The sequence below is a fragment of the Panthera tigris genome, chromosome D3, assembly GCF_018350195.1.
Source record: "Panthera tigris isolate Pti1 chromosome D3, P.tigris_Pti1_mat1.1, whole genome shotgun sequence".
NCBI classification, from domain to species: Eukaryota; Metazoa; Chordata; class Mammalia; order Carnivora; family Felidae; genus Panthera; species Panthera tigris.
This window is the reverse complement of record NC_056671.1, coordinates 34915450-34932181: the sequence shown is the minus strand read 5'-3', so window position 1 is coordinate 34932181 and position 16732 is coordinate 34915450. Positions and strand designations below refer to the sequence as shown.

The following is a 16732-nucleotide window of genomic DNA, read 5'->3' as shown; positions in this document are numbered from 1 at the left end:
GATCATTTAGAACTGATAGTTTTCTGTAGTTTTTGCTTCAGTAGCACAGCTCAGGTGTAAAGTAATGCCATTCACAAAAGACAAAGGACGTTCACTTTGGAGATAAATCTGGGATTTGATCCTGTCTCTGACGTCCCCCTCTAATGGCTGGTCGAGTCGCTCTCATCTTCTGCTTACTTAAGGGCTAGTCAGGAGCCAGTTCAAAACATGCACCTACTTGAAACACTGAAATATTTATTATTATTAAGCGAACTGTTTTCTCTTGGTACATTTATGTTTTCCAGATGTGTTCACTCTTCTGTAATTAGCAGCAGTTTCGTTCTTGAATTTTGTGCATTCGGGGTCGAGGTGTTGACGTGTCTCATTTGCACATCCGTGTTCCTGTCTCCAGTCTCACAACTGAGTTGACTAAAACAGAATAGATTGCTGTGTAGCACACCCTTGCTAACTGTTCTCTATTCCTGAATCTGTTCCTTTGGACCTTCTTGCTTAAGTGACGACTGTTCTTTTGTCGTTCCTCAAGATAAAGAACAATCACTTGAATCAAGCAATTCACGAAGAGCGAGAGGCCATCGTCGAGCTGCGGGTGCAGCTCCGCCTGCTTCAGCTGCAGCGAGCCAAGCCCGAGCCGCCAGGGCAGGACGACGAGGAGCCCGAGAGGCGCGGGGCCGGCCAGCCGCCCAGAGACGGCGCCCCGGAGACGAAAGCGGCTAAGGAGCAGCCGAAGGCGGCCAAGGAGCAGGCCAAGCCGTCGCCGAGCAGAGACAGGAAGGAGACGCCCATCTGAGCAGCCCAGACCCACCGAGACCCGTGCATCTTACTGTAATCCCGAGAGTCAGAGTGCACAACTCTGTGCTGTACATTCTGTAAAGATGTCTTTTCTCCTCAGACTCTTTCTTCTCTCACACGTATGACTTCTCCGCGTCAGGCTCAGGTTACACGGGAGGACAAAGCAGTGCACGCATTGTGGGCTTGTAGGGGACAGAGGAGTTTTCCAGATAGTGTCAGCTTATTTGAAGATTAATTTTCCTTGTTAACTTAAAACTATTTTAACCCTTGAGTGGCTTCTTTTTAAACCAAAAATCGTCTTTCTTTGCTTTTTTATTACAGCAGAATCAGGATCTCTTTCTCTCGGTGGGGTGGGGGGGGGTGGGGGGGGGTGGAGCCAAACAAGGTAAATCCTGTTCCTGCCTTGTGGATTGCCCCGTAGTGTCACCCTCCGGGATCTCTGCTTACTAGTCACTCTTGCTTGTGCCTTTTACACCTTCTCGGTGCAGATTCTATAATGGGGAGCTGCCTCAGATTTCCTGACTGGCCAGAATGGCTGTTACTGAGGTTACCTTTGCCCACCCTTGTCACCCTCTCCTTTGACGGCCCTAAACCAGTCCATGAACCTGAGTCACCGGATGGCCTGACCTGTCACAGAGCTGCCAGCGGAGCCCGCCCGCTGGCCCCGGGGCAGCGTGGCCCCCGTGTAGGAGCAGCCGCTAGGCTCCTGCGGGCTCCTCGCTGCCGGTGATCACGTGCTTTTCAGTGGGTTGGTCGGAGGTAGCCGCCTGACCTGAGGCCTCCACACAGAGGACCGGTTCCTTAACCCGGAGATCTTCTCGTGTGACTGATCTTCCATTAAACACAGGATGACTTAGATTGCTTGCTTGGGCTGGAATGTAAAAGTCTCTTTGCCTGAATAAGCCATATATGCTCTTAAACAAAAGTGTTCAGTTACCCGTATCCTATGATCTCAGTGAACCTGCTGACGGACTCCCAATTGACAAGATTGAGCAATAGAAAAAAACTTTTCCTTTAAATGATAGCTGTGATTCCCCGACCCCGTTTTCTTGGTTCTGTAACTTCTCCGGTGACTGAGGCATCTGGGAGGTCAGCTCTCGGGCACCTTTATTCAGTGACGCTCTGTCTGAATAAATGGCACCCGTGAGGTAGGTCAGCTCTCACGGCTGTGAAGATAAACCCCACGCACTCAAGGTGATGGAAACAAACCCCCCACGAGGGCTCTGTCCTCTCCTAGTTACTATTTATTTTCAGCACCTGTTCGATGCAGTTTTTTATTCTCTACCTATTGCACTGTTGTGACTTGTTGGCCATTGTTTGATTTTTGTACGAAAAAAAGCTTTGTTATAGAAATCAGCATACTATTTTTTTAAATCTGGAGAGAAGATATTATGGTGACTGAAAATATGGTCAGGTGTCAAATATAAACGTATAAAAGCCTTCTTGCTGTCCTGTCGGTCATATTATACTTATTTTATATTTGCTGGCAATATCGAAGGTTTCTTTTTTGTTTGTGTAAACTCTAATTTCTATCAAGGTGTCATGGATTTTTAAAATTAGTATTTCATTACAACTGTCTCCGCATTCGTTAACTAATTTTTGCCAGGACCATTATTGATCAAACAAATAAATTCGACAGCCATTTGAGGAAAAACAAACCAACAAACAAAAGCATCTTGTTTTTTTGTGCACCTTCTTTCTTTGAAGTAGCGTCCTGTGGCTGACAAGGAGTTGGTCTGATACTGCTTCCAAGAGTGAACTAACCTTCTGTTCGGACTCTCCGTGTGTTCCTCGCCCCGGTGGACTTGGTGCCCCTTGCTGGTTTCTAGGGTTTACTGTGCTCCTTCCCAATAGGTGCTTACCTGCTGAGGGAGCACGTCTGCACAGCCAGCTGACCGGGATCGGGTCTGCGGCTTCTTCTGTGAGCGACGTCCTGTGGACAGTGGAATGTGCCCTTCGAAAATGTCGCGCAGGTCAGTCGGCCCAACGTGGCAGGAGGGCACGTCGGTTATTGCGAAGTCCCTTTCCTTTAGGGGCTGACATTCCTGGTTAAGATTCCATCGCCGGGAGAGCTGAACCTGTAATTCGGTGGTGGTTTGCTGACATGGGACTTAGCATAAGCGACTGTTTTGGGCCTCTTGTCTGGTTTCTGATAATTCCCCCCACTCGAGACTCTCAGCCGTGAGAGATGTGATTAAAATATAAGGCATTAGTGCTTCTCTCTATCACTCTGAGGGTCTTGCAGTTTTTGCCAAATCTCTGTAGCATTTCGCAGATCATGGTGTTGGGTTCACAGTCTTTAAGTTGGTCATTCTCTGTCCCTTTTCTCATGTTCTATCTTAAGGAGTTTGCGTGGTGCTTAGTGGCTGCAGACACGCAGTTAAAGCTTTTGAGAGATTCCGCGCACCGTGGAGCTACTGTGATCGTAAGCAGGATAATGCTGAGCGCACTTATCCGGAGTGCACTTCGGAGCCCTTGTTCCCAAGACCCAAGTCAGTCAACAAAGATTTCCCTGTCGAAGGAGTCAAGTAAGGGCCGCCTGGGTGGCTCATTCGGTCAAACGGCCGACTCTTGATCTCCGCTCGGGTCATGATCTCATGGTTTGTGGGTTCGAGCCCCGCATTGGGCTCTGCACTGACAGCGTGGAGCCTGCTTGGGATTCTCTCTCTCCACCACCCCCCCCCCCCCAGAAAAAAATAAAAATTAAAAAAAATTTTGTTTTGAAGGAGTCACTTAAGCCAGTTGGCTTGTACACAGACCTCATGTAGCTGGAGTGTCAACCTTCACATGAGTGTCGATCCAAGTGCAGGGAGCACAGACGCCGCCTTGCTCAGCTGCCGGATAACTGAGGGCTTTCCTATCATGGAGCCCATCTTTGGCGAGAGAGCTGAGGGTTTTTTGTTGTCATTGGGCAGCTAATTGCTTTAGCGGCAGATTCTTCAGTATCTTCAGAGTTCAGGAGAGGTTCCTGATCATAGCTTCATTTGCACTTAGCACAGTGAGTAGGGGAATCTGGTGAAGGACGTGAATTTGGAATCGATTACGCCTCCTGGAAATTCTGGTTTGAGTCTGTGGCTCGGGACTGGACAGCTGACAGCCATGAAGGCCAGTCTAATTTCTGGATCTGTAGGCTGCTCAGGTGGTTTTATTCTAGTCAACATCTTGTGTCTGTTTCTTTGTCCAGAGCATGGAGGCAAGGTCCCCCGGGTTTGGGGTTAACTGGAGACAGGGAGATGGAGCCTGAGGGTTAGGGAGCCTGACAGGATTGAGGGGGCTGAGCTTGTTCCAGAGAAACTGAGGCATCGGGAATCAGAGAGACATTTGTGAGGGACAGAACTATAGGCTCACCAGCATCGTGGCAAATCCCACAGTTGTTTGGATGCGATTACCCGCTTGAGAGAACTTTCTGGGCCAGAGGCAAGGCAAAAAAGGCCGAAGAAAAGAATCCTAAAGACGTTCATGATGTAAGAATTGGGAAAAGGATGGCCAGAGAGGGAAGGGGGAGTAGAAGGAAACACTCTTGGCCCTGTGTCTTGGGATGATGTTGGCTCGATGACGGCTACTTGCCTTCCTGGTCAGTTTTATCTTGAGGTCTCCAGCATTTGCACAGGACTGGATGTCAGGTGGGGCCATCTTGTGAAATAAACACCCAGGGTTCAACGCCTTGCAGTTTGGCAGCACAGAGTACCTGGCGGGGCCTGTCCACGAATCTCACTGTTACAGAAGCATCGGAGTAGAGCAACGGTTTGTAAATGACAGAAGACTTCAACGGGCCCGTGCTTAAGGAGCCGACGGGTTCACGGGAGAAGGAAGGGGAGTTAATTCTGTGGCATACGATCATTTAGGGTAATCACTGGACACTGAGAGCTTTGACAGATCTCTAGAAACTTCGGTTTTCTGGTACATCCACGCACATATAACCTGAGGTTTACTGTACACACAAACCCAAAGCATTTGACAGCGCTTCCCACATATTTGAACATGTTAAATTAATGAGAGATAGCCTTTGAAATCTTCCAGGAGCCCTCTGGGATAAATCTCAAGCTAGTTTAAAGTTAAAAAGACTATTGAGAATTTTAAGAAAATGTTAAAAGATTTGAACATTTGATTAAACAGGGTAACAGATAATTATGAAATAATTGTATAACAAAAGTGGCAATAGAAGACGTTAAGGTAGGGGCGCCTGGCCTGGGTGGCTCAGTCAGTGGAGCATCCGACTTTGGCTGAGGTCATGATCTCATGTTCGTGGGTTCGAGACCCACGTCGGATCCTGTGCTGACAGCTCAGCCTGGAGCTGTCTTTGGATTCTGTGTCTCCCTCTCTCTGCTCCTCCCCTGCTTATGCTCTCTGTCTCTCAAAAAATAAAACTTTATAATTAAAAAAAAATGTTACGGTAAATATAGAAAATCAAGGTAAATACAGGTGAACAAAAGTTAGCTTTCTCAGTATGACAAAGACTGGATTTTCTTCAGTAATCAAAGACCTGATATAAGACTGTAGAAAGCACAGTAATGTATTTGGGAAAGAAAACAATCTTTGCTATCCAAAGGTTAAAGAACCACAAAACAACCTTTGCAGCAGTTGCTGAGGTTATTAGTAGCAGACCAATAATCTAAGAAAACTTTGTCCTCTTAACGGAGAGAAAACCAAATTCTAATTTTGTACCAGTGTACTTTTGATATTAAAACTCATTTTTAAAAAAACGTTAATAAGTCTATTCCAATCTTAGCCAGCTTGACCACATGTAAAATCCTGCCAAGATTCTCTTTCCACAAACCTACAACTTTTTTCTATCCATTCAGATTTTGTCCTGGGTTTTCTCTTTTAATTCTGGAAAATTCAACCAATCATTTTACTTTCCTTACCTATTTTCCATACACAGATGTTTCCTTCCGCCCTTACAATTTCTAAGTAGCTTTAATTACACACATTGAGAAGAACTTGGAAGCCTTAGATCTTTCGTTCCTAGTGAAAACTAAGTAGTAAGCAAATGTGGACCGTAAAGCCTGCATTCTGTGGACTGGCAAATTTATAAATACATTTTCAAAGTTGCTAAAAGCATATTCTTTCTCTTGGTAAAATTTCCAACGCAGCACAAAAACGGGTTTACTGATAGATCCGAATGTCTTCACCTCCTCTGTAAAAGGAAGCCAAAGTGGTTAAAACCTTTGTTGAGTCAATGTTTTGGTATTTTTATCTTATTTGGAAAGTGATCTAGATCCTCCATGAATATCCATTATCTGTCTCAGTATAACTTTAAGGCTTCAAGTTACCAAAAAGATTTTGAAAACTACTTTTAAGTAGACATACCAAAAAGCACAGTTGTTGTTGAAAAGTTCATTTGTAAAGTTTTATCTTGCATCTATTTTAATTCACTTGCCCTTAACAATTTAGACCAGTCATTGAAATTTTCCTGATATTAAGCAGCTAACCACCATCTTATCTTTCTTGCTGACAAAATCGGTAACAGAGATAATGTGAGCTTATTTGATGTTTAAGTAAACTAAGGTAGAATAAAAGTTACACGTACAGATTATATTTAATGTTAGCAACTCTAAAGACATGCCTTTTGAGTTAAACCAGCAAACTTAAACTAGCTTTTATTTACTGAAGATTATCCTAGATCACATGAACTAGAAAATCATTTGGGTTAGTTCCTGTATTTCTGAGAGGATACTTGATTTACATACTATTTGTCTGTCTTTAAGCCAATTAAATAGGGCTCTTTACAAATTAATTTTGGCAACACCTTTTGGAGCTAAAAAAGAAATCACGTTTATAACATACATTGACATACATAAACCTACAGATGCAAACAGATCTTGTAGCTTTCATTTTAAGATTTTAGCCCAGATAGCTAAATAATACAAAACTCACTAGTTTACAAAAGAATCAAATTTTGTTTCTGGCAGAATGGAGTAAGTTAAGGTTACCTGCTCAGATGGCTTAAGCTTTTCACTAATATCTGTGCAGAAGATGTTAAAATAGTTTTCTTTCCTGACAAGCATTACATCGGGGAGACCAGGTAGAGAACTCTTCCATCTCAAAGGCACAGAGAACGAATGCAAGTTCCGCTGAGAAGGACTTTTGTTCCCTAAGTCCGCGTCTTTCACAATACCTGCAGGCCTTCTGAGGTGAAGGGGGGCGGTTTTAGGGTTCATGAAAATGACAGGTGAGCTTTAGACTGTTTCAGAGCCACGTTTCTAGTCTTGTGAAGGCTCAATCTGTAAGGCAAACATGTTTTTATTTATTTTTTAAAGTTTGGTTTTAGCAATCTCTACACCCAGTGTGGGGCTTGAACCCATGACGCTGAGATTGAGCCGCTCACTCTTCTGAGCCAGCCAGGCACCAGAAGTACGGTTGTTTTGAATTCCTTAAAGAATTGGGTTGCAATTAGAATGATACCAAGAGGCTGCCCCACCCATCCAGCTACATTATCTTTAAAAAAAAATTGTTTTTAGAGTGTGAGTGGCGGGTGGGACGGGGTGGGGGCAGAGAGAGAGGATTCCAAGCAGGCTCCATGATCAGCCGGAGAGCCTGATTCAGGGCTTGCTCCCACGACCCCGGGATGTGACCTGAGCTGAAATCAAGTGTTGGATGTTCGACTGAGCCACCCAGGTGCCCCCAACTATATTATCTTCAATTTGCCTTTTTTTTTTTTCCTTAGAGACAGAGACTACAAGTGGGGAGAGGGGCAGAGGGAGACAGAATCTTAAGCAGTCTCCATGCTCAGCATGTGGGGCTTGATCCCACAACCCTGATATCATGACCTGAGCCAAAATCTAAAGCCAGACACTCAAACGACTGAGCCACCCGGGTGCCTGCAATTTTCTCCTTTTACATCAGGGAGAAGATCTTCAATTAAGATGGAAATCAAGATTCCTACTTTCTAGTTTTAGAGCTCTGTGTCTTTGGAATGTTTTAGTAAATACTTCCACAAAGACTTCAGAATATTTTTCTTTCCTTCAGGACCTATAGTTTCAGGTTAACTTTGGGGAGAAGGCCTAAACAAGTTCCTATCAGGCTCTGAATATCAGCTTCCAGTTTGGCCAACTTCTGGCCATTTAGCTAATTTAAAAAATTCTTTCAGATAGCTTGTCGGGTTTTAGCTGAGACAATAAATATTCCTGTCAGTATTGAACAACCCCATGGACACAAGAGGTATCCCCAAAGAAGGTGCAAAAGATACTACCGTCTGATTATCCTAAAGACAGCCAGAAGAGACAATATCCCTGAGAGTTGGCAACAGAGGTTTGGACCCTAGCCCCAAAGGGAGAGTGTAACCCACATTTTTGTCCAGCCATACTTTTGGGGTCCCCATCCTAAAAGTTGACAAGCTAAATTCTGTGGATACAAAATGAGACAATGAGGCAACATAACTGTCCATGGGAGAGAAAGGATCGATAACCAATGGGTAGTGGAAAGCAAATTCCAAGTTACAGTTCAAAGATCTATTTTTTAATGTTTATTTTGAGAGAGAAAACACAAGCAGGGGAGGGGTGGAGAGAAGGGGTGGGGGGAAAGGACAGAACCCCAAACAGACTCTGTGCGGTCAGCACTGAGCCTGACGTGGGGCTCGATCTCATGAACTGTGAGATGGTGACCTGAGCGGAAATCGAGAGTCAGATGCTTAACCATCTGAGCCACCCAGGCGCCCCAGAAGGTCTAATTCTTACAAATGCTCCTTGCCTGCCAGTCTGAATTTGGGAAGAAAGGGAGGGAGGGACACAGTAACATTTTACCTTCCTCTCTGGACCAGGCACCACAGAGACACGGGAGCGCTGACTGGTAAGAATTCTCACAGCTCGCTGGCTTCTGCCAGTTGCCCCAGGATCCTGGCTGCAGTAAGTGCGTTGTTCCACCAGGTCTCTTCCTGCTCACCAGAAACCGTAGACGAGGAAAAATAATTTTCCTCTACTTTTAATGGTGAGCGCTTGGCTGAGACCCATTTTTCTCTAGGCATGCCATAAAGGGATAAGCTTAGCTAGGTTAAAAGTTGTCCATTGTGGCCACTATGTAACTTGAGATTACCCTTGGTAAGGTAAACCTGCTTGTTCAGCCTCACAGCAGATTTTATTCATCTGAGGCCTCACACGACCCAGTCCCGCTAAATTAGACTTAGTCCGACCCCAGACCCAGTCCGGTTTCCAACTAGGACCTAGTCTGACCTTGGATACAATCCAGTTTTCAGCCTGGACCTAGTTAAATCTGGATCCATTCTGGTTAAGTCAAACCCAATCTGGGTGGGGGGGATGGGGGGGAGAGGCTCAAAGTCTGAAAGCTCACAAAGCAAAAACTGCAAGGGCCTGAGCTAAGAAAGACTTACCCACCATCTCCAAGGCAACCAGAAAGCAGCAAGCTCAAGGGGCTCGATGGGTACCTATGCCTGGTTCCTCACTGGTCCTGGGGGCTGATGGGTGTCTCCTTCAGATCCCACATCTGACACCAGAACGGTTACAAACTGAGGCTTGTTAAAAATTTGGGGGGGCAAAAACTGATTTGAATCAGGCAATACCCCGTCTAGTAGACAGAAGGGAGTTTAAGGAACTGTACGAAGTGAGATTTTATAGGCTGCAGCGAACAGGGACAAAGAAGTTGTAACGGGCCAAAAAAGCAGGTCAGTTACTGCAAAGTTGTCTTCCCAGGATGGCCTGGGTCCACTACCTTACAATTCCATTTCTGGGAGAAGCTGAAACTTTAAGCCGAGTCTCGGTTTGGTGATGTGGGGGTTAACGTAAGTGACTCCACAGCGTGCGTGTGCCGTCACCACACACCCCTGAGAGGGAATGAAGTAGCCTCTGTGAAGGCATCCTGGGCCCAGTTCCGATGGCCTCAAAATAGACCCGGGGGGAGGGAGAGACGGGCTCAATTCTCTGGAGTGCCCAGCTCCCACAGGCCGGAAACTGCTGAGGGTTCCAATTAGAGCAAGCAAGAGCTGCCTCTTCAGGAGCATGTCTATAGCCTCGGGATAAAGGCCGCACCGAAAATTCTACCATTTGCTGCTGTTAAGATGGTCTCGGTGACATCTGCTGTCCACTTCCTTAGCAGGGAGCAGCAGCACGGAAGGAGTGGCGAGTTCTCTGGAACGAAACGTGAACTGGCAGGTGGGGCCGCCCAGGCACGTCTGTCCGAGGGCAGCTCCTCGGGCGGAAGAGCCCCGTGAGGAGTGATGCCGTCTCGCTCCCGGGCCTCCGGTCTTTTGACTTAGGCTGACCTTCTGGTGAGGTTGCCGTTGAAGTGCAGACGTCCTGGTTCCGTTTTACTTTCATATCAACAGTGACAGATATTTGAATAAGGGTGTCCTGGCTTTTCTCTCCTCTCCCGTATTTTTATTTTTTGTCTGGTCAGCCCACCTCAGTGCGCTAACTAGCGACGGGGCTGCTCACGCCTCTGCGGAAGGTAACAGAGACCCTGAGTGCTGCACAGGCCAGGGCCGTTCTGGCTTGAGGGGAACAGAGGGGCCTCGGTGTACTGAAGAAACGCGGAGAAAATGCGGGAAGTGCTGACGCTACCAAGTGGGTGGAACTGGGGAGGGAAGGACGGTTTCAGGACTGACCACGTTTGGCTCTTTGCCTTCAATGTAAGATAGGGGGGAGCCCCGCCGAGCAAGCTCACGGTCTGACCACCAGGGGGCGGACTTATGTACAGAAGGAGGCAGCAGACGGGAAGACGGTGGGTGAGGCGAGCGGAACAGTCTGGGGCCACTGGAGGACACAGCCCCCCCGTCCCGCCATCCTGCACCTGGCTGACCCTCGCCCATCCCGGCCACCTGCAGGAGGGCTGGCTCTTCCCGGGCTTCAGGCTTGCCTACCAGCTGTGTCTGGTGCTGCCGTTGCAGCCACTGTGGCCTTGACGCCTGCCTGATGGCCAGGCACCCCGTGGGCACCGCCACACACATGAATGCGCTGGTTGGCAACTGAGGAAACGGACTAAGTATCAAATACTCAACCCTTTTCTTTTTAATGTTTGAAGGTGGAAGGCAGCGGCGGGTGGGGGGGGGGGGTGCAGAGAGGGAGACAGAGATTCCCAAGCAGGCTCCATGCTCCGTGCAGAGCCCGACGTGGGGCTCAATCCCACAAACCGTGAGATCACGACCTGAGCCAGAGTCGGACTTGAACCAACCGGGCCACCCAGGCGCCCCTACCAGCCATATTTAGAAGCCAGAACCAAACAAAACCGCCAGAAAAATCTCAGAATAAATGGCTGTCCAAAACAAGCCAGCTGGCGGCCTTACGATGCACACACACGGACCACACCGCACTGAGAATTTTCCCGCCAGGGGGAGGGTGGGTGTCCCGCCGAGGGGGCAAATCCCTGCTGTGGCGGCATCAGAGGTTAAATGGCAGCGGGCACGGCCTCCCTGGAACGGAGTAAGAAAGAGCCAAGTGAGACTGTCTGTGCCCCGGGAGAAGCTGGCCCGCTTTCCTCCTGTCCGTCACTGAGTAGGTAACGTTCCTGTCCTCCGATACTTTCCTTCCCAAACTCGTACCTTCCCAGGGCACTGGGCTACCGGCGAGCTCCAGGCTCCGCCATCTCTCAGGGACAAGAGCGGTGACAGTTTCCTCCGCCGCCCGACAAGAACCGCTCACGGCTTCCTCACGGAACACCGACAGTCATGACCCAATACGTGCATTGTGTCCAGTCAGTAACTGCTGGCATCGTGACACGAAGTACAGCTGGTCAGGCTGAGAGATTCAGAGGCTAAACTCTCTGACTAGAAACTCCAAGTGTCCGATCTTGCCACGTTTATATCGGGAAAATTTGACTTGAATAAGCCTTGGAAATAAACCTGTGACAGCGGTGTAAAACGCTGCGTGGAATAAAATCTGATCCCTGAACGGGACACTCTCCGTCCGACTTTCTAAGAAAAGGATGCTTAAGGAAAACAGTTTCTGTAAGATTAAAACTAGTTTCTTCTCTATAGAAAACAGATGAAAGAATTCATGTGGCCTTGATGCAGTTCACTGCAGAAATTCCTTCACCAAAACGGATCACTGTTCGAATTTTTGCGTTCACGAACGGGCAGATGTTCTCAAGGCCAACACCTCCCCTGGGTCAAAACATCCATTCGCAAAGGATCACACGGCCTCAGATTTGGGGTTTCTGGTGGGAGAATCGGAGAACTGGGCTTCTTTCCCCTACCCTACCCTCACCTAAACCACCACCTGGTTTCCTAGGGAGCAGCAGGCACGCGAACTCTGCCGGCTCGGACTCATCCAGGTCACTTAACCGTCAGGAACACCAAGAAGGAAGGGCCTGGCCTCCATCCACGCAGGGTCCCCACCCTGCTGGCCGCAGGTCCCAGTGCCGGGTGCAGCCGGGCCCCCTTCCTTCCCGGCCATCCTCCTCCAGCGACCGACCCCTCCAGGTGGCCCTGCTCTTGACCTTCTCCATCTGGTATGAGGACTTTAGAAAGGCTCAAGAGGGAATTCACAAATACAACAGAACCACAGAGTCCTGCTTACTCACATGATTTCCAGACTCACCTTCTTTTCCTCTGGTTTGAGTCAGAAGATTATTAATCGTAAAGAGGCCGCTTGCATGGTTTCAAGTTGCTGGGAGTTTCTTTTCCTCCCATCACTCATTCCTTCTGTCTCCTGGAATCTTGCACGGAAACATTACCATACAAGGAAACAATCGCGAGCGTCCCAGAGCCTGAGCCACGCTTTTTCCTATAGATGGTCACTTTCAAACCCCGCTGCCCCCTCTCGAAACTCCCTCCTTGGAGCCGTGTCTGTGAAGTATTGCTCCCTGAGGCTTCCCAAATATGCCACGCCTGCCGTTTCAGACACCCGTGTTCCCCTGACGCCGGAGAGGGCAGATTCTCGACTTGCTTCCTTGGGTGTATTCAGCTGCCAGTCTGCCAGGAAACAGATTCACCCAATGTGAAGTGGGGCGCGGACCCAACAGGCGTGGGAAGGATCAGTAACACACCGTGCACCCGACTGCCTGCCCGGCAAACTAAGAATCGCCTGGACGGACGTTCCGTGACAGGGTGCCGGCAGCTTGGGCAGCTCACAGGACATGTGCATGGTAAACGATCTCAGGAACTCAGCACTTGCCAACTCAGCTAGAGGGTTCCAGAAAAATGAGCGGTCTGGCATCACAGAAATACCTCCAAGACCTAAGGACAAAGATCACAGCCAAAATTCCACTACGCAAATAAGTCTGGTGACCTGGGGGCCGGGTAAAGGGATGCCCTGAAAACTCACAGAAGCTCGCCCACTGATTTCTCCCAGATGAGGGGCGGGGCAGCCAAGGTCAGGTGCGGCACCATGACGCTGAGCACCAGGCAGAGGCTGAAGAAGGGGATGCTGCACGCTCCCAGCCTGCCTGGTGGGGGAGGCGAGGGCCGAGGACGGGAGACGCGCCCGGCAAAGACCAACTGTACTGGCTGAGTAACGAGCTCTAGTTTTTGAAAAATAGTTTTCCTCTTCACCTTGTCGACCTGCCTCAAAAGTCCTAGGATCACAGAATATCTTCTAAGATTGGCCACCCGTTAAATACCTAGGAGGACGTGATTATTACTATTTTATTCATTTTTCTCTTACGAAATTAGTTGGAGTATTAACTGGTTTGTAGTTTTTGCCTCCTCAAGGATTTCAAAGAACTGCCGAGTCGTCAACTTTACTCATTTGCTAGGTTTTGTGCAGCCTTTGGAAGCCCACTCTTCTCCCTTAGGAGATCCTGTCAGCCGAGAGGGCGCCCTTGCTGTCCTGGGGACCCGGCCACCACTCTCCATCACGCCCCGAAGCAGGACCAGCCACACCTCGGCCAGCCCACTGCAGGGGCTAAATACGGTTGAGAGCCGAAGAGGTGACACCTGCAGCCTTTTCCTTATCTTGAATGATTATCCACACCAGGTTGCCTTCATTGTCGTCGCTGCTCAACAGTGCAGGTGGCTTCTGTACGCACTGCCATGGACGTGAGTGGAATCCCAGCGTGGCCCCGGGGCACCTGGAGACCCCCAGGGCACCTGCTGCTGTTCCTCAGCGCGGCACCGGGCAGCAGCAGGAAGGCTCACGAGGAAGAACTGGCTGGTGCATTTGTCAGCTTACCCTGGGTTCAAGTTCTTTACCCCAAAACATGCTGTTACTGCCACTGCTTAAAAGAAAACGCTGCTGTTTGTGTAGAACTGCAGTTGTACACTTACAGCAGTTGTACAATTTCAGGTGTAGTTTGTGCACCGGAAAGTTTAGGGGGCCAAGTGTATGACCAGAACTTAGAATCAGGGAACACGCACCCCAGAGATTCGGCTACATCAAACGAGGCCACACCCTCCTCCGATCTCTGCTCTGATCGCCCTCCAGGCCCCACGGACCCCTCATCACCTTCCTGTTCTCCACAGCCCTGCCCTCGGCACCCGCTTCACATGCCACCCGCGTACTTCCTGCCTCCTCTGTCCCAGTGGAACTCGCTCACGTTTACGTTCCTGGGCTGTTAACGCGAGAGTGAAGGAACACAAGGCTTCTTTGTAATGATCTGTACAGAAAGCGGCCCACACATTCCCAGATCCACGCACAAGGTTCAAGGGAGCCTGTCCTGCTTCCGCAACCCTGAGGAGTCCCTGGCAGCCGAGTCACCAAAACCAAAGCTCACCCACGCAGGCACCGCAGGGACTCGGGCCGAGGGTCTTTCAACCTGGGCCCATGAGAGCGACGGACATTTCTACAAGGCACTTCCATGCTCTCATCGGAGCGCGAGACCACTCTGCCCGGACGAGCGGGTTTCACTATCCTGTTCCTCGGAAACACAGAGGCTCCGAATGTTCTCCCGGAAGCAGAGCTTCAGCACTAAGCGCCCGGTGCACGACGCTGTCTGCCGAGAGCAGAGCCCGGCCCTGGGTGGCAGGTGTGGATGGCAAAGAAATTACTAAACTACTTAAAAGACAAATATTTTAATCTAGTTTCCCCACTTTATACTAAATCATTGCTACAGGTCACAGATTGGATTTGCAGACACCTAGAAAACAATCGGAAGTGTATACATCTTTCTCTATAGATCTCATTAATAAATTTTATTTGGACAAGAGAACTTGTGCCACAACAGGTTAAACAGCATGATTAAAGACGGCAGCACTCCCCAGAGTGGTTACAGGCGTGTGCAGCGCGTGAAGGAAAGCCGCACCTCACAGCCGGTCGTGATCAAGGTAAAAACACCTGACACACAGCACACGTGCCAATAAACTCCTTCAGGTCATGACCAGCATGAAGAGAATCAGGACACAGATACTTGGCCAACGTTCTGTAAATGTGCACAGCAATATGCTGCATTTAAGAGTTAAAATCGGATTCTACTTTAGTGTTAGCATCAAGCCCTTAGGAGAAACCCCCGAAAATCTCCTTTCCCATTTACACACGTCAAAAACTATTCACACTTAGGGCGGACTGGGCAGAGGGCCACAGAACCGACAGGTCCCTGCCTGCGTGGACACAGGGCTAATACTGAAGGTCTCTTTCGCATCCCGGCTCACAGCCGCCTTCTGGCTGCCACTCCACCTATTTAAATAAAACCAGGAGAAAGCAATGCAGGTCTCTGGGAATCTCCTCCCTTCCATAAGGAAAATGCTCTGCCAATTCAAGTTTCATTCAGTCAGGAAGACGGAAGGATTTAAGGCTTCGGTGACAATTATAATCCTCTGAGAAATTATTTTCCCTTAAAGTCAAGATAAGATAATAGTGTTTACTGTACTTTCTCTTGACTCTTAAAATCCCTGGCATCAGTGTAGGCAACTTGCACCTGCAATTAAGTCTGCAAGAGAGGAAGGTCTCTCCTCCTCCCAGAGGCTGTCCCAGATCACACACGTGTGGAGCGCCTGTCAGCCTGTGGCTCCCTAGGAAGCAGGAGGACACCGAGGTTCAAGCTTTCTAGTAGGTTGAGGAAGCGGTGCTCATGGCATCTTCAGAGATTTTGGTGTTGGCGGGATGGATGCTTGCGAAATACTTGACGTCACTGTCACGATCCATCTGAAGAGCCATGATGGTTTGTTCTACGGCCTCCTGATGACAGCTGGCAGAGGTTAAGAAATATTCTGGAAATGCAAAGGGCAGATTACAAATGAAATCGGTTTTATGGACATGTCAGTTTTATCAAGTACAAGTACACTGTAAGTTCTTCGTCAAAACCCTAACTTCTCCAAGTATAAACACAAGCCATGCTGAATTATATGCAGTAATCCAAACCGATTCGCGTGATATGAAAAGACTCCCCAAACGTTAGAGAGTCAGAAGGTTCATCTTGATTGTTTTTAGAATGGACTAAAAGGCTGAGCGGTGCTAAGCTAATATGTTAAAACTTACACTTGTGACAGCTATTCATTCGCTCAGGAAAAACACCCCAAATACCAATCATACATGCAGACTGAAAGCCAGTCTTCTCTAGCCATTTCCCTATAATTGCTCCTAAAACAATTTAACTGGATTCTAAAGGAGAAAAAAGAAACACTATTCATTTACCCATATTCTTATAAACCTACTACAAACCTCTTTCTGTGCTTCATTCATGAGTTCATGCATTTAAATGATATTTATTAGGTATTTTAGGAGGATTACAATAAAACAAGTGAATCCTGAGCAGCTTATTAGGATTTGCAGCAAAGCAAATCCTAGGGGGCATCTGTCTTTTGTCTAATGAAGAGGAGGGGGAAACACAAACATGCCTCCTAGCCCCAAACACAGTAACAGATGTCAATTGGGGCCGACTAAAGGCGGTAATTTTTCATAATGTCTTAAGTGACTATCCAATTTTTCAAACAGTAAGTTTGCAATTATAAAATAAATGCAACTAGAGCAGAAAGGCCAAAAGTCCCCGTCCTCTAATCTATGTCCTTTCTAGGGGGAACCTCCATTAACAACTTACAAATGCATTCTTTTATTAGACTCTGCCTATGAACATACAATATTCCTGCTTAGCGACTTATCTACCCATGTCGTCTACGAACCTC

The 16732-nt window shown here is 48.1% G+C and overlaps 2 protein-coding genes across 8 annotated transcripts in view; one reads left to right on the top strand and one right to left on the bottom strand.

Moving 5' to 3' along the window:
- RALBP1 (ralA binding protein 1) overlaps positions 1-1100 on the top strand; it is a 47845-nt gene extending 46745 nt beyond the window's left edge. For all 4 annotated transcript variants that reach the window (XM_015538088.2, XM_042961364.1, XM_042961365.1 and 1 more), the window contains exon 10: positions 524-1100. In XM_015538088.2, the coding sequence (XP_015393574.2) occupies positions 524-787 (264 nt within the window). In that variant the 3' untranslated portion in view covers positions 788-1100. The remainder of the gene's footprint in view (positions 1-523) is intronic.
- A 13570-nt stretch (positions 1101-14670) lies between these two features.
- PPP4R1 (protein phosphatase 4 regulatory subunit 1) overlaps positions 14671-16732 on the bottom strand; it is a 62626-nt gene continuing 60564 nt past the window's right edge. For all 4 annotated transcript variants that reach the window (XM_042962902.1, XM_042962905.1, XM_042962901.1 and 1 more), the window contains one exon: positions 14671-15820. In XM_042962902.1, coding sequence (XP_042818836.1) covers positions 15657-15820 — 164 coding nt within the window. In that variant the 3' untranslated portion in view covers positions 14671-15656. The remainder of the gene's footprint in view (positions 15821-16732) is intronic.